Genomic DNA, 25,613 nt, shown 5'->3' with positions numbered 1-25,613 from the left:
CCGGCATGCCAGGATTGCAAGCAGTGCCACAACACTGTCCTCTTCTGTTCCTGCTTAGGCTACCTGCTTAACATTTTTTATAGCTTCAAGATTATTTTTAATCTTGGGTGTTAGAACACTTTAGGTTGACTTATCCAGGCCAGTTCTTTTCCTCTATGCAGAGTACTTGCAGAATAATATTTAGAAGCTTTACATCTGGCATATTCTGCTGGGGCCCATGTGATGGATGTGGAAGACAGGAAGGTGTGCAAGGCCGCAAGGAACTTCCCGCTGTATGGCAAGGCCTGGCGGATGTCTCTACAACACCTGAATGCAGCTCCACCTTGCTTTGCATGGACAACCCCATCGAGGTTTCTGTAATCTATTTAGGCATTGTCTGCCTCTGTGGAGTTAATGTTTACTACCGATGTGAGCTTGGAAGTTGATGTTGCTGATACTGTTTTAGCCATAAGGCTTAGGGTTTTCCCTCCCCCCATTGACCATATGCTAATCAAGGGTGCTAACTCCCCTTTTGATCCTATGCTAATCAAGGGTGTTCTGTCTTCAGGTGTGGTGGGAATCTGTTCTTTCCTCTTTCTTTGATCTTTTAGGTCCCTTCCTTCCTTGACTGTCTCAAGAGCAAGCTGTAGAATGAGAATTGTGGTAGGAATGTGTTACTGATTGATATGCACCATCTATTGAAAACCTTTTCCTAGCCAGGCGCCAGGTGCCAGGTGAATAGCAACCTAGCCTTAGGTGAAACAAATGGCAGAGTTATCTTTAGAAACCCCCACTTGACCGTGACGTAAAAAGCCTGAGCCAGAGTTTGACTGATTTTGTATAAATAAAGCGGACAGCTTTTGTGCGTCGCCCATTACGATCAGGAGTTCCTACTGGTCTCTTTCTTTGCGCCTCATCCATGCACCCTTTGCGAGTTCTGAACTCAGCTGGAGCTGGACTCCGGCAATATTCTTTAACATTATTAGCGGGTTATCTTACCGATTAAGGCCTTCAGAGAAACGTGTTTTTCTCACTGCAGATGTGAGCGATCATATTGTGCGTTTTGATAATCTTATGAACCAGAAGGAGGATAAGCTGAGACAGAGGTACCGTGACACCTACGACGCCGTGTTATGGCTGAGAAGCAACAGAGACAAGTTCAAGCAGAGGGTGTGTGAGCCCATCATGCTCACGGTAAGAAAAGTCTTGTCATTACAGATTGTCTTAAGAATTCTTGGTCCTTTTGATACCCTGGTTTTCTGCTAGCAGACATCACAGCATGTGGCACAGTGCTTAGTCTGTGTGTGAGCTTGTGCGGGCGGCACCTTGCTGTGAAGCAGTGAACTCTTGGAGAAAGAGGTGTGGGGCTGGCAGGAGGGCAGTGAGCTGTTGCCAGCCGCATCTGCATGTACTGGCTACATGCCGTACCCAAAATGGCGCCGGCCGGAAAAGCCACACCTTGGTTCCTGGTGACGTAGCTTTTGTGGTACTGCGCAGGCGCCTAGCACATGCCCAGTGAGCTGAGGCGTGGCCGGCGCATGAACACTGGGACTGACGAATCCAGTCGCCCAGGACCCTGCGTAATCATGACGCCGACCTATCATCGGTGGAGGCGGGGCCAGTCAGCACATAAGAGCAGACAGCCTGCCGGGATCTGGGCCTTTCCCTCCTCATCTTGGTGCGCGCAATAAAGATTACCGCAGAAGACTTCACTCGCGTCTGCCTCTTATCGCCGGACGATAAGAAACGTGGGCGCGACAACTGGTGCCGAATACCCGGGACCTGGAGGGGGCCTCCCGTTTTGAATGGGACGAAGTCAGAACTGCGGCCATAAGACAGGTAAGGAGCTCTGAGAGGGAGAACTTTCGGGTGACTAGGAGCATAAATCGGAGGTATAGGAGCCACTGCTTCTGGTTATAGACATGGGCGCACAGATCTCTCTGGTAAAATTTTTGCAGACGGTTTATGCCCTCCTTAAGGGAGCGGTCAGAGAGAGTGACAAAGCCCTTCAGTCTGCCCAGGATAGTCTCTCAGAAACAGAGCGGGAGAGGAGAACCGGTTTGAAAAGAAAGGTGAAACTGAAAGCAGGATCTTCCTCATCAAGTTCGGAGACGTCCGACGCGGAGGAAGGGTACAAGCGGGATAGGCGTTTAGAACGCAAACAACCCGCAGGAAACAGAGGAGGATCAGAAAAGGAGAAGAAAGAGAATTGCGGTGCTACTGCGCCGGCCATGCTCGGCCCATGGCCTCAGGGCTCTGGAGCCATTTCACTAATGGTTCCTCCTCCTGTAACCCCATCTGCCCCACCCATGAGTTGTGGTGCCGGCTCCTCCTTCATCGATCCAGTCACACGCCGGGAACTTCAAAATATGTTCCCCGTCTTAGAAGAAGAAAGGGAAAGAGTTTACAGACAGGTAGATGCATTATTAGTGCGAGAATTGGCCATGTCTGTAAAGCAATATGGTCTTCATGCCAATTATACATTGTCCCTGTTAGAACGTATGGGGGGAATGAATATGACTCCCTCTGATTGGCAATTTGTGGTGAAGGCTGTTCTCCCTAATATGGGATCATATCTAAATTGGAAGGGATTATGGCAGGAGCTTTTGGCTGAGACCGCCCGCGCAAATCAACAGCGCGGCGGCGACGCTTTGACGTGGTCTTATAATATGCTTTCCGGACAAGGCCAATACTCTGATGATCAAAATAGATATCCATGGCCAGTATATACTCAAATTTCTACTGCAGCTATAAAGGCTTGGAAGGCCCTTTCACTTAAAGGGCAAGAGAAACTGGGCATTACACAGGTTAAGCAGGAGCCGGATGAGCCCTTTGCTGATTTTGTGGCACGCGTAATGCAGGCCGTGGAAAGGACCTTTGGAGAGGGAGATCAGAACACTAGAATGGTAGAGCAGATAATTTGGGAGCAGTGTAATGCAGAATGTAGAGCCCTACTCAAGGATCGTAAGTCCAAGGGAATTTCAGATTGGCTAAAGGTTTGTAGGGATACAGGAGGCCCTTTAACAGCTCATGGACTAGCAGCCGCCATTTTGAGGTCTAATCATAGGGAGAGAACATCACCCGTGTGCTTTCAGTGTGGCAAACCAGGACATATGAAAAGGGAATGCCGTGCAGGGCCTAGCAATAAGCCTCCTGGGATATGCCCACGGTGCCGCAAAGGTAGACATTGGGCCAATGAATGCAAGTCAGTGAAGGATATAAAAGGACGCCCTCTCTCGAGTCAGGAGCCAAAACACCCCTTAAGCCAGGAGTCAAAAAACGGGAGATGGGGATCGAAGGCCCAGGTCCCCTTGACCGATCGGGCACTCTTCCGTCATGCATGAGGGAACCCTGCCAGGAGCGACACCCTGCAAGTCTGGACCTCTGTGCCGCCACCGGAGTCCTCTTAAAACCAGAGGACGGCATTACGCCGGTACCGGTCATCTTAACAGACACGGTACCACCTGGTGCGGTCGGGCTTGTGATAGGCCGAGCAGCCTTGAGCTCTCAAGGTTTTATTGTAACACCTGGAATTTTACATCCGGAAGCTAGCTCCTTTTCAGTGCTGTGCTCAGTCCCACGAGGTGCTTTTGCTGTCGCGCCAGGTGATCCTATAGCCCAACTCATATTTTTACCAGCTTTAATTAGTGCAGATAAGACTGTCCAGACCCAAGTAGAGGTTCCTTATATAAATTTAATGATGGATATGATCGATAGACCCATGCTTGAGTTGCAAATAGAGAATAGACCGTTTATGGGGCTTTTAGACACGGGAGCTGATAAGAGCATCATAACCTCCAAGTATTGGCCGCGTGATTGGCCTTTGATTCAAACTTCTCACAGCCTACGCGGTCTGGGGTTTGAACAAGCTCCATCCCAAAGTGCCAGAGCCCTACAGTGGAAGGATAAGGAAGGCAATTGCGGGACAGTCACACCCTATGTCCTGAACCTACCGGTTTGCCTTTGGGGAAGAGATATTCTTCAACAGATGGGGATACGACTAGTCTCCAATGCCTCTGGTTATTCTGAAGTCTCTCAAAAGTTGATGGATAAAATGGGCTATATTCAAGGAAAGGGTTTAGGTAAACAGAGTCAAGGTATTGTCCAGCCAATTGAACCCCGGGGAAATCCAGGCCGTAAAGGTCTGGGTTTTTAGTAGTGGCCATTGGCGTGCAGCTGCCCATACCCTGGAAAACAGCGGAGCCGGTTTGGGTTCCCCAATGGCCGCTTTCTCTTGAAAAATGCCAAGCTGCTCAACAATTAGTTCAGGAACAGCTACATTTGGGACATCTGGAGCCCTCTGTTTCTCCTTGGAATACTCCTATCTTTGTTATCAGAAAAAAAATCAGGAAAGTGGCGCCTCCTACATGATTTAAGAGCTGTAAATGCACAGATGCAGTGCTTTGGTCCCGTTCAACGTGGCCTTCCAGTTTTGTCATCCCTCCCTAAGCAATGGCCGTTATTAGTGATTGATTTGAAGGATTGCTTTTTTTCTATACCATTAGCATTGAAGGATAGGGAGAGGTTTGCTTTTACTATTCCCTCCATTAATCATGAAGAGCCGGATAAGCGATATCAATGGAAAGTTTTGCCCCAGGGGATGGCTAACAGTCCTACCATGTGTCAACTTTATGTTGCCCAAGTGTTACAACCACTGCGAGATCGTTTTCCAGTGGCCCGTGTCGTCCATTATATGGACGATATTTTAATTTGTGCTCAAGAGCAAGATCAGTTGTTACAGATTTACGTTGATCTGAAGCGGGCTTTACAGGATTATGGCCTTATAATTTCATCCGAGAAGGTTCAAATACAGCAGGTGAAAGCCTTCTTAGGGTCTTTAATTACAGAAACATGTATTAAGCCTCAAAAGATAAGCCTCAAGATTTCTCATTTGCGAACTTTGAATGATTTTCAGAAATTAGTGGGGGATATTAATTGGTTGCGACCCTTCCTTAAGATCTCTTCTCAAGAGTTACGGCCTTTGTTTGCTCTGCTTGAAGGCGATTCTGATCTCGCTTCCAGGCGAACCCTCACCCATGAGGCACAACAGGTCATAATAAAAGTCCAGGAAGCTATTGAAAAGGCTCAATTAGTACGCCTAGATCAAAATCAGCCTTTTGAGCTATGTGTATTGCCTACAGAAGTTTTCCCCACTGCTGTATTATGGCAACAGGGCCCGTTACTTTGGATTCATTCTCAGGTTTCTCAGATTAAGTCTATTCAATGGTATCCATCTGCGATCGCGTCAATAGTGTTTAAAGGATTAAAATTAGCCTTAATTCATTTTGGGCGTCATCCGGACCGCATAATAGTCCCCTATACTGTTCAGCAATTACAAGTGCTGAGTGGGTGTAGCAATGAGTGGTCCATCTTAATGTTTGTCTATCAGGGAATTTTTGATAATCATTTTCCAAGGCATCCATTACTACAATTTTTACAGCGACATCCTGTGGTTTTTCCGATAAGAACCAGTGCCTGTCCTCTCCCTGGTGCTCTTACAATTTTTACTGACGGTTCCTCGACAGGAGCCGGAGCCTTAGTTGCCGGAGATACTGTGATAAAAAAGACCTTTGCGACGGTCTCTCCTCAGAGGGTAGAATGCCATATGGTGCTTTTTGCCTTACAAACCTTTCTAGAACCTTTGAATATTGTTTCTGATTCTCAATATGTAGTTAATGCAGTGAATGTTTTGGAGGCCGCTGGCTCTATTTCAGGGTCCGGCCCAGTGGCGGATCTCTTTAAACAAATTCAACAGGCCATCTGGCGTAGAAGCCACCCCTTTTATATAACCCATATCCGAGCTCATTCAGGTTTACCAGGGCCATTAGCTCGAGGGAATGCTCTTGCCGATGCCGCCACCAGAACCCAAATCATGATTATGATGGTGTCTCCACCATCCTCAGGGGAGAAAGCCCGCCAGTTTCATTCACAATTTCATGTTTCAGCCCAAACCCTCAGACTCCGATTTGGGATCACTAGAAAGGAAGCACGCCAAATAGTTCTTGATTGCCCTGCCTGCTGCGAATTTAGACCTGCTTCACATGAGGGGGTCAATCCTAGGGGATTGAGACCCAATCAATTGTGGCAGATGGATGTGACACACGTCCCATCCTTTGGGAAGAACCAATTTGTTCATGTATCCGTGGACTCCTTTTCTGGTGTGCTCTTTGCATCAGTTCTAACCGGGGAGAAGGCCATCCATGTAATCCAACACTGCTTAGAAGCATGGGCCGCATGGGGTAAACCTGAGTGTATTAAGACTGATAATGGCCCCGCCTATACTTCAGCCAAATTTCGTGATTTTTGCATGAAGATGGGCATCAAATTAGTGACTGGCATTCCTTATAATCCACAAGGTCAGGGAATAATCGAACGTGCTCATCGCTCTATTAAGGAATTGTTGCAAAAACAAAAAACCACCTGGGAATCGCTTGGCCTCGCCAGTCAGAGCCCTCGGGCCACTCTAGCCCTGGCTCTTTTCACCATCAATTTTTTACAGCTGGATGAGCAAGGCCTCAGTGCTGCAGATCGTCATTCCCTTAACACGGCGCAAGAGCAATCTTGGGTCAAGTGGAAGGATGTTCTGGAGTCCAAATGGAAGGGCCCAGACCCAGTTATTAGGCAGGCTCGAGGAGCCATTTGTGTGTTTCCACAGGACGCCCCAGTTCCGGTTTGGGTTCCAGCTCGATTGACTCGTTCCTGTCCATCACCGCCTTCTGACGTTTCTGCAACCGCTGGAACGCTTGCACGAGGCAACGGCTGCTAATCTTTCCTGCCAGCTTTCTTCTCACCTTTTAAGAAACTGGACGAGAGAATTTGATATTCTACAGTCTGACTTGTGAATTGCCATTGTCCAGATTAATTCTACACGGGTGGATCCTGTTGTTACTGAAACCCTGGCCACTTGGATTTGGAACATCACTTCCCATATTAAGGAATGGGTGGGAATGGTTGTGCTGATTCTGCTCTTATGTACAGGCTGTGCCTTATGCCTTTTTTGCCTGTGTCGTCTGAGATGCCGCGCTCAGCGAAAACGTGTGGCAATACATAAAGCCCTACTAGCCATGCAGAATGGTGACTCCCCCATGGTATGGTTGAGCATGCTTCAACAGGCTTAGTTAAGAGCATGGACATCATGGCTCCTGCACCTCAGGCCATTATGGCATTGCACTGAGTTCGAGCATGATGTGCCCGACTAGCCCTTGCACCTCGCAGGACTTGTCCATTGCACGCGAGAGGGTTGTCGCTTTTATAACTGCCTTGTCGAGACATTGCTCTTTACAACCACCGTGGTTGTAGCCCATGACGGGTAAGATAGACCCAGACAATTATCGGTCTAAGACAGGGACTACGTCAAGCTACGCAGCCTCCCTATGACGGATCGTGCGCCTTGAGTCTACAACCTAAGACAGGCCCATACCAGCTTATTTTTTCTATTGTATAAGAAAGGGGGAGATGTTGCCAGCCGCATCTGCATGTACTGGCTACATGCCGTACCCAAAATGGCGCCGGCCGGAAAAGCCACACCTTGGTTCCTGGTGACGTAGCTTTCGTGGTACTGCGCAGGCGCCTAGCACATGCCCAGTGAGCTGAGGCGTGGCCGGCGCATGAACACTGGGACTGACGAATCCAGTCGCCTAGGACCCTGCGTAATCAAGACGCCGACCTATCATCGGCGGAGGCGGGGCCAGTCAGCACATAAGAGCAGACAGCCTGCCGGGATCTGGGCCTTTCCCTCCTCATCTTGGTGCGCGCAATAAAGACTACCGCAGAAGACTTCACTCGCGTCTGCCTCTTATCGCCGGACGATAAGAAACGTGGGCGCGACAGTGAGCCAGTCACCTCGGTGCTGTGGGAGGCATTCGGACAGAACCCGACTGAAGGAAGCTGCCACGAATAAATGTTGAAAAGAGATGTGTGTAGAATAGAAAGACAGCCTTCTGCCCATCAGAAAATAGTGAGGATTTGTAAAATGAAATCAATGATTTATTAACAACATTAAACCTGTGTTAGCTTTCGACGATAGAGTCATGGAATAGAATAACTGCACTCGGGGAGGCAGCTGATGGGTGTAACCATGACGATAGAGTCGTGAGAGAATAACTGTACTCGGGGAGGCAGCTGATGAGTGTAACCATGTTTTAGTAAGATGAAAAACAAGTTTGCCCAAATAAAGAGACGAAAAAGTAGAAAACCACGTTCTTTTGAAACTGATATTAGATAAAACTTACCCTGAAATGATTTAAGAATTATTTTTGCAGCATGATTTTTTTTCTTTTGAAAACAATTCATGAAGAATTTATGAAAAGCTGCATTTTCTATAATACATTTATTGTATACTTTATGAAAAATAATTTTACTAAGTTTTATTATGTTAAATCGTATCAGTAAAATTGTTATCCATTGTATATTGTGTTACTCAGTGTGCACAGTTAGAATATTCTTGCTAGATTAAAAAGAAAGTTTCTCTTTGATATGTGGACATTGTTTATGATTGATCTGATAAGGATTAGAAGAAGATATCTTGTAAAAATACTGTAATCAGTATAAGGCATACAAAGGTAATTGTGAAGAGATATTTTCCACAATGACAACCAGAAGATAATAATTCAAAGCTCCATTTTGTTGATTGTCGTTGGTTGGAGCTCCTGGCAGTGGCCTGCCATCGGGGTCGTATTGGTAGCTGACATGTATACATTTTAAACTACACTTGAATCTTGGAGATGAAGAGAGGTACTCTGCTATTCAATGGGCTGCTCCTTGATTGTTCCATCCGTTTCCTTCCTTCCCTACCACTTCCTCCCCTACCACTTCCTCCCCTACCACTTCCTCCCCTACCCTGTAACCCCCATCTCCCTTCCTTCCTCCTCACCCCTACCATTTCCTCCCCTACCCTGTAACCCCCATCTCTCTTCCTTCCTCCCCACCCCCGTAACCCCATCTCCCTTCCTTTCTCCCCTACCACTTCCTCCCCTACCCTATAACCCCCATCTCCCTTCCTTTCTCCCCTACCACTTCCTCCCCTACCCTATAACCCCCATCTCCCTTTCTCCCCCACCCCGTAACCCCCATCTCCCTTCCTCCCCCACCCCTGTAATCCCCATCTCCCTTCCTTCCCTACCCTTGTAACTCCTGATCTCACTGCCTGCTTGAGATGCTGCTGTCTCCATGGGCAGTTGGTAATATGCCCAGTTAGAATGTTACTGTATAATTTGTCAGTTAGCTATCTGTCTCCATGAGTTATTTCTACCAGTTCTACTCTAGAATTGGAAGGATATGCAGATATATTTACATGTAGACTCCTCATGGTGTTTATAAAAATAGAACGATAGGGCAAAAGATCATTTACAAAGATATTGATTAGTTGAATAAGTTATTCTGTATGCTTATAATAGAATATCGTGCAACCAGTAAATGTTGTTACAGGTGTCCACTGATATAAAGTCATGTATGACATTATGAAACATAAGACATTGCAGAATCAGATGTGTACAACATTTTCATTTTAAAAAGTGTGAAGTATCAGCCACCAGATGATCTTGAGTGATCTACTAGATGCATTTGTCTGTGCCTTGCTAGTTTGTCAGTTAGGAACTTGGGCTTATACTTTGTTCACTTAGGAGAGGTGGCATTGGAAAGTGGAAGCCACATAACCAACAACATAGCTGAATTGCCCTTCAGGGTGGCAGACCAGACAGTGGGTGCTTTGGGACAAAGTGTGAGTCAGTCCAGTGGGAACTGCATCTGGCCAGTGGCCCAAGTGACACCTGCTCAGGTGACTTCTTGAGGACTGTCTACCATCAATTGACTGGGTAGACCATTTACAGAAGACAGGGCCTTGGGGATGCTAGCATGTCAGAGCATCTCTGATGAATGCACTGGCACAGCTTAAAGGACGACAGCCAGGTCCCATAGCTGAGAAGGAAGCGTGTAAGAAGCTGCTTCGGCAGCCTGTGTCAGATGTCACGGTGAGAGAGTCTAGGGGGAGGTCTGGGCCGCAGCCCCCTGCCAGAGCAGATCCTGGAGAACGCTGGATCACTCCACACCATCAGATCTGAGCTGCAGGCTTCAGTGTGGCCCGGCCTAGCCAGCGTGGGTGCTTGTGCAAGAGACCACTAGGCCAGGGCTTGCTCTCACTTTCTGCCTCTGGGTGACTTCTGACAGTCACGTGGGGGTTACTTTTGGGGTCACTCTTACCCATTTGATGATAGTAAATACCCACTCCCATTCTGTTGCATTTGCATTGTTCCTTTCAGTAGAGTAATGTACTAAAAGAAAATTGATTAAACCCTGTATATTCAGTGTTTATATTTAAATGATGGTGCATTTTGGGTTTAAATTTTTTCCTTAATATTGGTTAACACTTATGTGCAGTTTTAAAATTTTATTATTACTGTTTCTTATTGTTTTGTCTCAATTCATCCACATTTAGTCCTGTAATGTGTATGAGTTTGCTGTGTCCATCTCACAGATGGAATAATCTGAAGCTTTCTGGGATTGCAGTGCTGCCTGGTCAATAGTACATACAGGATTTGAAAGGACATGATTTTGACCCCAGAAACTTCTCTCTTAACTATTGTACTTTGGGCCCGGTGTGATAGTTTAGTAGGTAAATCCTTGCCTTGGGCACACTGCAATTTCATATGGGTGCCGGTTCTAATCCTGGCTGCTCCACTTCCCATCCAGCTCCCTGCTTGTGGCCTGGGAAAGCAGTCGAGGATGGCCCAAAGCCTTGGGACCCTGCACCCCTGTGGGAGATCCGGAAGAGGTTCTAACTCCTGGCTCCTGGCTTTGGGTTCTGCTCAGCTCTGTCTGCTGCTGCCACTTGGGGAGTGAAACAGTGGGTGGAAGAACTTTCAGTCTATGACTTTCTAATAGAAATAAATAACTGTTCAAAATTCCACAGTTAGCATTTTTGTGTGCCTCTGTTGGTGGGGCTTTCTCATTCTTTGTTTTTCAACGTATGGCTACCGGTCCGCACCAAATCGTTGGTAATACTCTCTGAGACGGTGTCTCCTGAACTGGTGACACGTTTAGTAGCGTTGATCCTCATATGCAGACATTGACAGGTGATGGCTCCAAGGTGCGCAGGCCTCAGTCCCGGAGGCTGGCAGGCCTCCTGGGTAGAGCCGCTGTCCTGCCCAGTCCTGCCCTGCTCGTTGGTTTGAGAAGTGAGTCTGTTTCTGCCTCTCTCACCCTCTCCCGCTTTATGCATGGATCTCACTCTGGCTTTTAAGTAAAAAGAAGAAAACATTTTGTAAAACCTGAAGTTATCTTGGAGATTAAGAAAAAAAATGTTTAAAATTTGGCAGAAGATGAAAAGTGCTTGTACTCTTGTGTCATCGTTTGGAATGCTTTTGGTGTTGAGTGAGCTGAGCAGAAAGGAGCTCAAGTTATGTCTTAGAAAGTATCAGAGTCGCATGCCTCACATGCTGGTCCAGCCGCAGCACCTGGTCACGTGTGCGGGCGCGCCTTCGGGTGGCGTATTCTCCAGGGACCCTTAGGCACACCAAGTTGGCTTTTTTTTTTTTTTTTTTTTGCTTTCCCTTTCATTATGCGTCAATCTAATTAATTACGTCTGACTTACAGGGGAGCATGGTTGATTGATTTTGTTTCGTGCAGGTAACTTATCTTTTTGATTTTTGTAGATCAATGTGAAAGATAATAAAAATGCCAAGTATATTGAGAATCATATTCCATCAAATGACTTGAGAGCCTTTGTATTTGAGAGTCAAGAAGATATGGAAGTTTTCCTCAAAGAGGCAAGTTCACCAACCTGACACTTGTTCACCTGGCACTTCTCAGTACTCGAATCTACCTTGAGCAGAGCCAGCAGAGGTGGTGCATCACTGCTGGACCTCTGTGTGCACATCAGTCAGTTCTGCTCTGTTCTTTCCTCTTTGCCATGATGTGGGTACGGACTTATTCTGTAAAAGCAAACTAGCCCATTAGCATCTGTAACATGTGAAAATAATCATTTGGAATTAGTATGGAAAATAATTCTGGCCCGTTGCTTTAAGAGAAGGAAACACTGCAGTGATGTGCCTTTGGTTTTGCACATCTCTTTGGAAGTTATTAAATTGAGCTCAGTTTTTTTTAAAGGGGCAGTCTATTTGATGTTATTTCACAGTAATGTAAGTGGAACTTCCTTTCAAAGAATGAGAGTCTTGTATCTGTGTGGCAGATACTGCTGGTAGCTGAAGGCTGCTGTAGCCGTCAGGGCGGTCTGTGTGCTGCCTGACACCGGAGGCCAGAAGTTCCACTTCTGTGACCCCAGGGGCTGGTGGCCACGTCAGAGGCTGGTGGATTCAGAGCAGTGCTGTTACATAGTATAGTTAGGTATTTTTAAATGGGCTTTGAACTTTTGGCTTTTACAAAAAATGATTTGAGATGCAGAGTAACCAGAAGAAAAGGAAGGAAAGAATGAAAGATCTGCAAAGAAGAAACAGATCTTCTCTCAGCAGTTCTGTCCCCAATGGCTGCAGCAGCCAGAACTGGGCGAGTCTGGAGCCAGGAGCTTCTTCCAGGTCTCCCAAAGTCTTGGGCCATTTTTCACTGCTTGCTCACAGCATTGGCAGGGAGCTGGGTTGGAAGTGGGGCAGCTGGAACTCAAAACTGTTGCTCACCTGGGGTACCAGTGCTGCAGGTGAAGGTGGTCTTACTTTGCCGTATCACTGGCCCCTTTCCTTTCGTATTGTCAAATTTGGCAAATAGGAGAAAAGTTTTCAATGTGTCTAACTTTTCCAGTATATATTTTTTTTCCCTATTTGATCTTTTCTGAGTCTCTTGGATCTCTCGGCATTGTTTCTCATACTGGATATTTCTCTTTAATTCTCTTTTGTTCCTTCTCGCTGAAATTCTCAAACATATAACCTTTTTTTTGTTTGCTTTGCTTCCTTATTTTTTAATTTGTTTCATTTAATGATACAGTTCCATAGGCTCTGGGATTTCCTTTCTTCCTCCCCAACTTCCCTCCCCTTGGCGGGTTCCCCCGTATTATTACGGCAGTGTAGGCCTTCATAAACAGTCCTGAGTCTGTCATTCTGCTCTTTGCCCTTTTCCTGATGTGGCGCATAAACTCAGCTCGCGCCGTTCTCTCGCAGATGGCGCCTCTCTCCACCATCAGCGTATGTTTCTGGCATCTCTGATGACTTCAGAAGATGTCTTTAAAGATTTGTCCAGGCTTGGCTGTTGGCCCAGCACTTCAGATGCCTCCCGGATTCCTTGTCAAAATGTTTGGGTTCAAGTCCCAGCTTGGCTCCCATTTCCAACTTCTTGACTAAATTTTACCCTGGGAGTCTGCAGACACTGGCTCATGGACGTGGGTCCCTGGCACCCGTGTGTGAAGTCAGGTTGAATTTGACTCAGATGTGACTGTTTCTGGGGAGTAAAACCAGCAGGTGAACTGTGTGTTTTCTCTGGGTGTCTCCTTCATCTTGTTACCTTTCACGTAAATAAAATTAGAACTTTTCTTAAGGTCTGGAATTTGTAAAAAGTTTAGCTCAGTGCAAGATGAGCTGCCATTATTTGGGCCATTTCTGTTCTGTATCATTTTGAAGTAAGTCTCATTCTGTTTGATCTGAAAGTATCTTAGTATATACCTCTGAAAGAAATGAACTTTAAAAAAATGTAGTTACAGTATCATATCACAGTAAGTTTCTTAACATTACCATCAAATATCCAATGGTCCAATTTCTGATTGTCCCATGAATAGCAGTAGGAATATAGTAACTTTGGAAATCGTCTTCCTTTCTTCCTCTGTTTCTTTCTTTATTTAAAAGCCTGAGAGATATAGACAAACTTTAATCTCCCAACTGCTGGTTCGTTTCTCAAGTGCCCACAGTAGCTGGGACTGCAGCGACCAAAGCCAGGACCCAGGGGTTCAGTCCAGCTTGCCCCCAAGGGGGACAGTGATTCAGACACGTGAATCAGCACGCGCTGCCTGCCAGGGTATACGTTAGCAGAGAACTGGATCAGAGCCAGGACTTGAACCATGCACTCCCAGGGGGCTACAGCTCTCACTGGGGGATCGCAGCTGCTGCCCAGACCTCCTGCCTCTGGAGGGCGTGTGTCCCAGTGTGTGCCTTTCTCATTCCTCAGGTCCGTGACAATAAAAAGCTAAGAGTGAATGCTGTCATTGCTCCCAGGAGCTCACACGCAGCCAGGCCGCCCTCGAGACTGCTCAACGAACTCAAGTGAGTATTAAATCATTTGGTCTTTTAAATATGTCTGAATTAATTCTTTCTCGCATATGTTTATGATAAGGTGTAGTGCTTTTTTAAAAAAAGAAAACTTTGTACCCAAGAGCATGCGTGTCCGTGTAGACGCGCCCTCCTGGTGTGTAGTTAGTGTCCGTGTATGATGGAGGTGTCGAGCAAAACTATATTGAACCGTTTACTACATAGCAGAAAAATAGTTGGTAAGCTAATGGGAAAATGAAGTGATAAATCATTGCTTTCTAAAGCTAAGTAATTTCTAAAGGACCAACTAAAAATTGTTATCTTAGCTCCATGTCTAAGTAGGAATTCAAAATATACAAGCAACAGAAGAAGTTAAAAAAAGCAATTTACTATTTAGCAATCACAAATGTTTTAGGCATCTCGGGTAAGAAGGTGGATAATATGAAATGTATTTAAATATTTAAAAAGCTGTGGCCACTTTTCAGTCTTGGCTTTTTTTCTGATTTCTCGAGAACTGAATTCAAACTGAGTCTCACTTTTTCAGGCAATACGGGTTTATCTCTTACCTACGAGAGCTGTTCGATGCACCAGACCTGGTCATGAGCTACCTTTGCTACCAGTATCACATCCATGAAGTCCCCGTGGGAACCGAAAGGACGAGAGAACAGATCGAGCGGGTAGGAAGGCACTGGCTCACTGACACGAGTCTGTTTTATTGAAACGCCTTATCTTACTTAAAGTTCAGCCTGAAGTGGCCAGGAATTTTTAAAAGTATATTATCCTGTTATTTTTAATAAGACACCAATAGTGAGTCTTGGCTAACATTTGACGATAGGAGGAATATAGAGATAAGAATGGGTACTTATGTCTTTTAAGATAACTGAGTACTGTTTAGATTCTGCTTTGCTTAATAATCCTGTGTAAACCTATGTCAGATTCATACATTCCAGATTATCTTGCAGAAAAACTGTAGTTTAGAATGGAAGGCAGTGGGGCCTGGTGTGGTAGCCTAGCGGCTCAACTCCTCGCTCTGCTTGTGCTGGGATCCCATATGGGCACTGATTCGTTTCCCAGCTGCGCAACTTCCCATCCAGCCCCCTGCCTGTGGCCTGGGAAAGCAGTTGAGGATGACTCAAGGCTTTGGGACCCTGCACCCCTGTGGGAAACCCGGAAGAGGTTCCTGGTTCCCGGCGTCGGATTGGCGCAGTACCGGCCGTTGCAGCTCACTTGGGGAATGAATCATCGGACGGAAGATCTTCCTCTCTGTCTCTCCTCCTCTCTGTATATCTGACTTTCCATTAAATAAATAAATCTTTAAAAAAAAGATTATATTTTACGCTACAAAACTCCTAAAAGATTTGAAAAAATTCAAACAATTTTAAATCTCCTTCGCATGAAAAATGTTTCCATTAAGTAGTTAACAAAATATATGGGAAGTGCTTGCGAAGCTGCATGTTTGGGCCGTAGAAATGAAGAGCGTGCACGAGGAGTACGGGCTCCCCATGGCTTTCTTCCCTGTCGGGTCCCTGGCCCCGATCTGTTTCTTAAACACTAAAATTCCAGCATGCGCCCTGCTTGGGAGGCGTGGTGAACGAGGCGCGGTTTACTGTGCTCTTCTGCTTTCCGCCTGCTGCTCCTTGGTGCCGCTGCCCAGCGCAGCGATCGGGAACGAACCCGCCGTTGTCTCAGTGACGGCATTAGTGGTGCTTGAAAGCAGAAGGTGTATCTAGAGTGCTTCGTACTTATCTAGACTCTGAACTAAACCTGCTTTGTGTTTGTAATTCTTTAGTCCTTTAAAACATATTTTAATTGTTATTACATGTACTTTAACGTCAGTGCTTGTTTTGCATTGTAGGTAATACAAGAAACTCGACTGAAACAAATTTATACAGCAGAAGAAAAATATGTGGTGAAAACATCTTTCTATTCGAACAAGCTTATTTCCAGTAATACGGCCCTGAAAGAGGCCCAGTTCCTCACCGTGACTGTGGACCTGGAGCAGAGGAGGCATTTGGAGGAGCAGCTAAAGGTTGGTGAATTTGACTGGGCTGCTACACATGTGAGCTGTGTTTCAGATGTACTAACGGTTTTGAATTTCCATAGGAAATTACTATGAAGTTGCAGTCTGTGGAGTCAGAATTGACTGGCTTGTGTGAGAAAAGCAAGCTCCTGGAACGCAGAGATAATGACCTGAGACAGAAGAAGAAGGAGCTGCTTGAGAGAAAGACCAAGAAGAGGCAGCTGGATCAGAAGATCAAGTCCAAGCAGGGAAGGTATTTTGCGGACTGTGTGGGGAGCGTGTGAAACCCTGAGCGCAGTGTCGTCTCTCTGGTGCCTGACCACATCCACACTAATGTTGAAGTAGTTTTTCATTAAACCATGCTCGTCCTGCCCATGATTGTAAACGTGATCTTAGTCAGTATGTCAAGGCGAGAGGGGTGTCGAGTGGTGCTGTCTGCTGTCAGCTCCTCAGTCCTTGGGCACCTTTATGTGCCTAAAACTACGGAGATCTCAAATCCTGCTTCTATGGATTGCAGCTGTTGCTGTTCACCACAATGCCCAAGGTAGTGCTCATTTATCAGAAAATAGTAAACTTATTGTGTTTAACAGAAAATAGTTACGAAAAATAACTGTACCAAAAGTGTTGTCCAAAGAATGGAACTGTGTCAGGTTTCTGCAGCAATCCTCAGGTGGGGGCTGGAGGTTTCCCGGAGCTGCCTGTGTGTTCAGTGTGTGGTGTGTCCGGTGTGCGGTGGGATGGAGGAGTTGAGCCCTCACACAGAGCTGCCATTATGAAAAGTAGGAATACTGTGGAGACCTTTTAGATAGCTGTACTGACTCTTTTACCATCACATCAAAACTTGTGAAAATGTAGTTTGTTAAAGTTTAATTACAGTATGGAATCTTAAGTCATGTCAGTGGACTTATGTTAGCATCCATTGTGGTTTACATTTTTTGAAAAGATTTATTTATTTATCTGAGAAGCATGGTGACAGAGGCAGGGACAGAGAGCATAAAGTTCTTCAGTATGCTCATTCACCCCCAAGATGGTTGCAACATTCAAGTCTGGGCCATGGACGCCATGGTCGCAGTAACTTGGAGCATCTTCACGGTCCCCCGAGGCACGTTAGCCGGAAGCTGGAGCAGAAGCAGGTAGCCCGGCTCAGGCTGGTGCTCCAGTGTGGCACGTGAGCATTGCAGTCAGCAGCTGCATGTGCTGTGCCACAGTGGTGGCTTCCATGCGACGTGAATGTCGATCTGTCTTTTTTTTTAACATGTATTTTAATTTTTACTAGAAGGACAGATTTACAAAGAGGAGAGAAAGATCTCACATCTGCTGGTTTACTCCCCATGTGGCCCTGAGGGTCAAAGCTGAGCCAATATGAACTAGGGCCCAGGAGCTTCTACCGGGTCTCCCATATGAGTGCAAGGTCCTAAGGCTTTGGGCCATCGAGTGTCTTAGACCACGAGCTGAGAGCTGAAAGGCAAGTGGAGCAATTGGGACACGAGCTGGCACCCTTATGGTGTAAAGGAAGAAGCATACCAACTAGGAGGTGCTAAGCCAACAGAAGCCCCTAAGTGAATGTTTTACCCATAATGCTTTTGTTACATCCTGCATTATAATATTATTTAAAGCATGTGGATAAATGATTCCATCAAAATTGTTAAGTTGGAAAGTTGTTGGGCTTTCTGTGTCAGATAACAAATTTTGTAGAATTCTGGTTTTTATCTAAAAGATTGAATTAATCAGTGGTAATAAAAATCAGCAGCTCTGTTCCTTGAAGTGACAGGCTCACTTCATCTCTTCTTGGAGAAAGAAAAATGACCAAACACTCTGACTTATCTAGTTGTCATTTCTCAAGTAGAGATAGTATTCTAGGAGAAGCTTCTAATGCAGCTTCCAAATCGCTCAGCCCAGCAGTTGTCCTGGAGAGCCATTCCCCAGCTGCCCCCCAGCCGTCCCCCAGCCTCTCCCCCGCCTCTCCCCAGCCTCTCCCCAGCCGCTTCTCAGGCAGACCCCAGCTGCCCCCCAGCTGTCCCCCAGCCGTCCCCCAGCCGCTCCCCAGCCTCTCCCCAGCCTCTCCCCAGCCGCTCCCCAGGCTCTCCCCAGCCGCTCCCCAGGTGTCCCCAGCTGCTCCCCAGGCGGTCCTGGCTTGCTGTTAGAAGGAAGCACTGAAGATGCTTCTCCCAGTGCGTGCTGACGAAGGGCTCAGTGGCTGCTGCTGCGCTGTGATCCTGCTCTGTTGATTAGCTTTGCCTTGTGCTGTTACTGGCCAGGACACAGAGCACAGTGAGAGGGGAGCCTAAGGCAGGCCTAGCCTCACGGATCGCCCTGAAACGCCAGTGGACATCCTAGGGCTTTGTGCACTGCGCTTGCGTGTCTGTGCCCAGTGAGTTTGAAATGGTAGGAAGCAGGTGCAGACAAAGCCGCCAGCTCCGGAGGAAAGCAGTAAGGGATAGAAGGTTTTGCTGATTTTGTAGAATAGGGTTTTGAATTTAGCTATGTTACAGAAACTGGAATGTATGTGATAGAATAAGAGCTAGTAGAGTTTGCCGTATAGGGAAAAGTACTCTGCCTTTTTTCAATGCCTTTCCCATATCCTGTCATGACACAGCTCAGTCCTTTTGGTTGTCACTGCTTTGTAACTGCTTGTCTGTTCTATAAACATGGTGATTAGGACACATACCTTTAGTCACAGGTGGCCGTTCATTGGTTTGAATGGATATATGCTCACTTTGTTCTGCCTGCCTGTTAACTCTTACTCAAAGCATGAATTATGTACTTTGGTTGCATAGCAAATCTAACTTTCTAGAATTAATTTCAACTTTACACTTTTTTCTTGAATTTGAACTAATCATTTACTTCTCTTAAGTCTTGTACAAAGCACATAGCCTTTCTGGAGAAGCACTGTACTTTTTGCAGGAAAGCTGTTTAAAGCACCTGCTCTCACACACTGCACTTTTCCTGCCTCTGTTCACTTTGGTCTCTGGCAGGACTTCCTAGCACTACTCTCAAGACTAGTTCAAGGGGTTTTTTTAGACTAGCTTTTATGATTATTCAGATTCTGTCTTGTTCGGTGCATTCCAGCTCTCGCCTCGCTCAGTCCTCGCGTGTTTCCTGCATTGTCATTCGCGTTTATCACTGCTTCCATCCTCCGCCCTGCACACCAGCTTCCCGTGCTAGCCCGGGCGCTGCCCCACCTCACGTCTGAGCGCCTTGGTCAGCGTGGAGCCCAGCCTTCTGCTGATGCAGACTCGGGAAGGCGGAGGGTAGCTGGCTGCTCACCAGGTCTCAGCTCCTGGTTAACACTCGGTCGGCTCACCAGGTCTCAGCTCCTGGTTAACACTCGGTCGGCTCACCAGGTCTCAGCTCCTGGTTAACACTCGGTCGGCTCACCAGGTCTCAGCTCCTGGTTAACACTCGGTCGGCTCACCAGGTCTCAGCTCCTGGTTAACACTCGGTCGGCTTTGTTCTTGGCCTTTGCAGGTGTTTGGCCAGTAAACTTGGGGACGACTTTGTCCTCAATCATTCCATCACTCTCTATCCCTTCCCTCCCCGAGTCCCTTCTGCTTCTGTGTAAATTAATGTTTTGCAAAAGGAACCTAATATTTTTAAATTATTGTGTTGTGCTTTATTTTCATTTTTTACCTAGTTGATCAGGGCTGTGTTTCATAGTAACAACAGAGAAGGCTTACATTGGTTAGTTATGGGCTAGCCGTTGTACTGAGTATGTTGTAGTCTTCACAGCCCCATAGGGAAGTACTCTTACTTTTTTTTCTAAGATTTATTTATTTTTTAAAATTGTTATTGGAAAGTCAGATATACAGAGAGGACGAGATACTGAGAGAAAGATCTTCCGTCTGTTGGTTCACTCCCCAAGTGACTGCAACGGCTGGAGCTGAGCCAGTCAGGAGCCAGGAGATTCTTCCAGGTCTCCCACGTGGGTGCAGGGTCCCAAGGCTTTGGGCTGTCCTCGACTGCTTTCTCAGGCCACAGGCAGGGGCTGGATGGGAAGTGGGGCCGCCAGGACACAAACCAGTGCCCATTCGGGATCTCGGCACTTGCAAGGTGTGGACGTTAGCTGCTGGACTAGCACTTCAGGCCCAGGGAGGTACTCTTACTTTCTGCAGTCCACAGATGAGGAAACCGAAGCATAGGAGACTGCTGTCCGTGTCTGACAGTGGCACTGCCGTTGGAGCAGGCTGGAACACTGTCTAACCCTGCCCAGAGCTGCGGGCCCTGAGCGTCTGTAACCATGTCTGACTCTGAACCCTTCAATGTTGTGTCTGTTGTGCAGCTTAAAGCTGATGGAACAGGACACCTGCAACCTGAAAGAGGAAGAACAAAAAACGGCCACCAAAATCAAAGAAATAAATATTCAAAAGGCAAAACTTGTTACTGAATTAACAAACCTAATGAAGGTAAGGGACATTTTCTTGATTTTAGCAATTTTTTATTGCAAGTAATTCAGATAGTCAAATCTATTTTTTTGTTGGTCTTTTTTTTTTTTTTTTCAAAAGTTAACTTTAGTTATTTATTTTAAAAGTAGCAAGAGAGAGAGAATGGCGGAGACAGGGTGGGAGGCACTCTGTCGGCAGATTGACTCCCTAAATGGCTGCATGACTGTGGCCTGTGGGCTGGCCGTGCCTGAGCCAGGAGCCCAGAACTTCTCCCAGCTCTACCACGTATGTGGGAGGGCCATCCTCAGCTGCTTTCCCAGGAGAGTTAGAACAAAGCTGGGACACCAGCTGCTGCCCACATGGGGTGCTGGCATCACGGGCAGTCGCTTACCCTACTCTGCCACAGTGGTAGTCCCTGAGAGATGTTTTATTCCTTATTGGAGGGAAGATTGTGATGAAGAAATTTGGTGTTTTAGTTATATAGGTGAGAAATTTTTGTCATCAGTTTTAGTTTGCTCAGTTACTGAAATTTTCTCATTAGATTAAAAGCGTTGATTAGATTATTTTATTCCAGATAACTTTTAAAAAGCAGGAAGATTCTGTCAGAGTTGCCTTTGTGGCACTGCAGATTAAGCTGCCGGTTGGGCCCCTGGCTGTACAGCTGCTGACTCGAGGGCTGGCCCCTGGCCGGAGCTGGCAATGGCTGCTGACTTCTACTTTAATGCTATATAAGAGAATTTCATTCACGAGAGGAAATGTCATTTTTGTGGATTACATGATTTATAATTTAACTTATTGTAGAAGTTTCTCATAACTCTTAAACACAAAACTATTAAGGATGTCCCCCCCCCCTTAGATTTGTACTTCGTTGCACATACAAAAAGTTGGTTTAATTCTTCAAAATACTACAATGATCTCTGAGAAGAATAAATTAGAATCGGATTATATGGCTGTGTCATCACAACTACGCGTCACTGAGGTAAGATGTGTGCTTTTATTTCTGGTGGAGATTCAAGCTTCCGGTCAGTTTGAAAACACTTCATATATATCCCCACTTGCAATACAGTTTGTTGTTGTATGCAGTTGAATTTACAAGCTTAATGCATACAGCTGCTGAGAACGTAAACTTGAGGTCACATTAGAGCAGCTCGGTAACCTTGACAATTGAATCTGTTAATATCTGTGAATTGATAAATATCAGATAGCGTGTAGCGGGAAGAAAGTATGATAGACCAGATTAATTTAGAACCCAGGAACGAACTGGTAATGAGATCCTTTGGATTTCTCAAATTATTTCCATAAAATAAAAATACAGTTAGCGTTATTGACATCCATAAACTAACGGACAGCATGTACCAACAAGTAACTTTTAAGGCCTCCTTATCATTTTCTTACAGTATTGCTACGATGTTGACCATTGGAAGTTAAGTGGTGAACTTGACTAGTTAAGATCTTAGACTGCTCTAATGAGGGAGGAGCTGCAGGTCCACAGGGCCACAGACTCTTCTTGCACTTCCGACCAGCTGGCTGTGGATCCAGAGGCCCATGACATTCTCAGAAACACCCTGGGTGAAGGACTGTAGCTTTGTTATAAAGGGTACAAATCAGAACTGTTCAGATGCAGAGAAGCCTGGAAGGAGGAAGCGCAGAGTCTGCCCCTTCCCCGTGGAGCAAAGTGTAGCCCTCCTGTCCCGTCTGTGTGGCCAACAAGGACGCTCAACCAAGTTGTGTTGCACAGGGATTCTGTTGCGGCCCTATCATGCAGGCTGCTTGATGGGATCATTGTCCATGTGGTTAAGGTCTGGTTCCAGTTCTTTCCCAGATTTCATGAAATTAGACTGATAACAGTTTCAGTGACCCAGCACTTTAATCATAGCGTTTATCTTTGTCACCATTGCCCACTGATATTTTGATTCATAGTCTTAGCATAAACTCAGATGTGATCCAAGGGACTGTGAATGACAAAGGCTCTGCTATCACTCAATTTCATGAGTTTTAGAATAAAAGTCAACTGAATTCCTTTTTGTGTGGCAGCTGGAAACTGTAAAATAGAAGTGGGTGAGTTATAGCAGCCCCAGTAGTAGCAGCAAGGCTATGGTGATATCACCAAGGAGGAGGTTAGAGAACCCGAGATCAGGATGCCCGGATGTTCTCATCTGCAGTGGGAGGAGGCCTTGGTTAAGTATAGAACGCTCAGCACACCAATCTGAGTGCTGGACGCTAGCAGGCAGCCTATGGACTCCAGAGAATTGGGAGAGTGCTGGAGTGGTCCGGCATTGCAAATTGGCAGATCAATTGAACCTTCTTTGTGGAACAAAGCTAATTCTTGAGAAGTAGAGCCAAATGGGAGTTAATGGAGACAATAAAATGTGTACTGTGTTGTACTGTGCCTGACAGTGTTAACTAAAGCAGAACTCTTAAAATGTGCAACAAGGGGAACAAGCAAGGTAAAATAGATTGTTTGCTGACTTGCCGTGTATACATATTATGGATAAATAAAAGAAGATTGCTTCAGGTTAGGTGCTTTGGGAGAAGGAAATACAGGAGAATTTGAATAATATTTACAATAGGGACCCAGTAGATAGTACCTCTTACAGACCTGGTAGGGACATAACAATATTCTATGCATCATACCTCAGGTAATATTCTTATATCATGGATAACTTTTAGAATAAAAAATAAAATCCTTATTATATACCCCAGCATAAACATACCAGGTGGCAGAGCAGTAAAATGCCTCACATTGAATAGTATCAGCCCTTGGTGCCCATGTTCATCTGAGTACATCCAGTTAAATGAATTCTGCCCTTGGTGCCCATGTCCATCTGAGTACATCTCAGTAAGAGGATTCTGCCCCTTGGTGCCCATGTCCATCTGAGTACATCCCAGTAAGAGGATTCTGCCCTTGGTGCCCATGTCCATCTGAGGACATCCATTTAAATGGATTCTGCCCCTTGGTGCCCATGTCCATTTGAGTACATCACAGTAAGAGAATTCTGCCCCTTGGTGCCCATGTCAATCTGAGTACATCCCAGTAACAGGATTGTGCCCTAGGTGCCTCTGTCCATTTAAGTATAACCCAGTAAGAGAATAGTGCCCTTGGTGCCCATGTCCATCAGAGTACATGCAGTTAAATGGATTCTGCCCTTGATACTTATGTCCATCTGAGTACATCCCAATATGATGACACAGCCCCTAGGTGCCCATGTCCATCTGGGTACATCCCAGTAAGAGGATTCTGCCCTTGGTGCCCATTTCCATCTGGTACATCCCTGTAAGAGAATTTTGCCCCTGGTGTCCATGACCATCTGAGTACATCCAGTTAAATGGATTCTGCCCTTGGTGCCCATGTCCATGTGAGTACATTCCAATTAAATGGATTCTGCACTTGGTGCCCATGTCCATCTGAGTACATCCAGTTAAATGGATTCTGCTCTTGGTGCCCATGTCCATCTGAGTACATCCCAGATAAATGAATTCTGCCCCTTGGTGCCCATGTCCATCTGAGTACATCCAGTTAAATCAATTCTGCTCCTTGGTGCCCATCTCCATCTAATGCATCCAGTTAAATCTGTTCAGACCCTCGGTGCCCATGTCCATCTGGGTACATCCCAGTAGGAGGATTCTGCCCTTGTTGCCCATGTCGATCTGAGTACATCCCAGTAAGGGGATTCAACCCTTTGGTGACCATGCCCATCTGAGTACATCCCAGTAAGAGAATTCTGCCCTTGGTGCCCATGTCCAACTGAGGACACCCAGTAAAATGAATTCTGCCCTTGGTGCCCATGTCCATCTGAGTACATCCAGTTAAATGGATTCTGCCCTTTGGTGCCCATTTCCATCTGAGTACATCCAGTAAATGGATTCTGCCCCTTGGTGCCCCTGTCCATCTCAGTACATCCCAGTAATACGATTCTGCCCCTTGGTGCCCATGTCCATCTGAGTACATCCAGTTAAATGGATTCTGTCCTTTGGTGCCCATATCCATCTGAGTACATCCCAGAAAGATGATTCTGCCTCTAGGTGCCCATGTCCCTCTGGTACTTCCCTGTAAGAGAATTTTGCCCCTGGTGCCCATGACCATCTGAGTACATCCCAGTAAGAAGATTCTTTCTTTGGTGCCCATGTCCATCTGAGTTCATCCCAGTTAAATGGATTCTGCCCTTGGTGCCCATGTTCACCTGAGAAGATCCAGTAAAATGGATGCAGTCCCTTGCTGCCATGTTCATCTGAGTGCATTCTAGTAAGTTGATTCTGCCCCTTGGTGCGCATGTCCATCTGAGTACATCCCAGTAAGAGGATTGTGTTCCTTGGTACCCATATCCATCTGTGTACATCCCAGTAAGATGATTCTTCCCTTGATGCCCGTGTCCATCTGTGGACATCCAGTTAAATGGATTCTGCCCTTGATGCCCATGTTAATCTGAGAGCTTGAATTAAATGGATTTTGCTGCTTGGTGCCCATGTCCTTCTGAGTATATCTGAATATTAGCATTCCCCCCCCTTGGTGCCCATGTCCATCTGAGTACATATAGTTAAATGAATTCTGCCCCTTGGTGCCCATGTTCCTCTGATGACATCCAGTAAATGGATTCTGCCCCTTGGTGCCCATGTCCATCTAGGTACATCCCAGTAACACGCTTCTGACCTTGATGCCCATGTCCATCTGAGTACATCCCAGTGAGAGGATTCTGCCCTTGGTTCTCATGTCCATCTAGAACATCCCTGTAAGAGGATTCAGCCCTTTGGTGACCATGCCCATCTGAGTACATCCCATTAAGATGATTCAGCCCCTTGGTGCCCATGTTCATCTGAGGACATCCATTAAATGGATTTTGCTTCTTGGTGCCCCTGTCCATTTCCGTACATCCAGTTAAATGATTTCTGCCCCTTGGTGCCCATGTCCACTTGAGTACATCCAGTTAAATGGATTCTGCCCTTGGTGCCCATGTCCATCTGAGTACATCCAGTTATATGGATTCAGCCCCTTGGTGCACATGTCCATCTGAGTACATCCAGTTAAATGGATTCAGCCCTTTGGTGCCCATGTAC

General features: G+C 46.1%; 1 protein-coding gene across 2 annotated transcripts in view; it reads left to right on the top strand.

The window, feature by feature from the left end:
• LOC121167074 (structural maintenance of chromosomes protein 5) overlaps positions 1-25,613 on the top strand; it is a 66,296-nt gene that overhangs the window by 26,996 nt on the left and 13,687 nt on the right. For both annotated transcript variants that reach the window (XM_040996455.1, XM_040996454.1), the window contains exons 10-17: positions 1,019-1,173; positions 11,628-11,741; positions 14,080-14,174; positions 14,704-14,836; positions 16,015-16,188; positions 16,263-16,432; positions 20,459-20,582; positions 21,418-21,540. In XM_040996455.1, coding sequence (XP_040852389.1) covers positions 1,019-1,173; positions 11,628-11,741; positions 14,080-14,174; positions 14,704-14,836; positions 16,015-16,188; positions 16,263-16,432; positions 20,459-20,582; positions 21,418-21,540 — 1,088 coding nt within the window. The remainder of the gene's footprint in view (positions 1-1,018; positions 1,174-11,627; positions 11,742-14,079; positions 14,175-14,703; positions 14,837-16,014; positions 16,189-16,262; positions 16,433-20,458; positions 20,583-21,417; positions 21,541-25,613) is intronic.

The sequence above is a fragment of the Ochotona curzoniae genome, unplaced genomic scaffold (genome assembly GCF_017591425.1).
Source record: "Ochotona curzoniae isolate NIBS_2020 unplaced genomic scaffold, NIBS_Ocur_1.0 patch305, whole genome shotgun sequence".
NCBI lineage: Eukaryota > Metazoa > Chordata > Mammalia > Lagomorpha > Ochotonidae > Ochotona > Ochotona curzoniae.
This window is presented reverse-complemented; position numbering and strand designations above follow the sequence as displayed.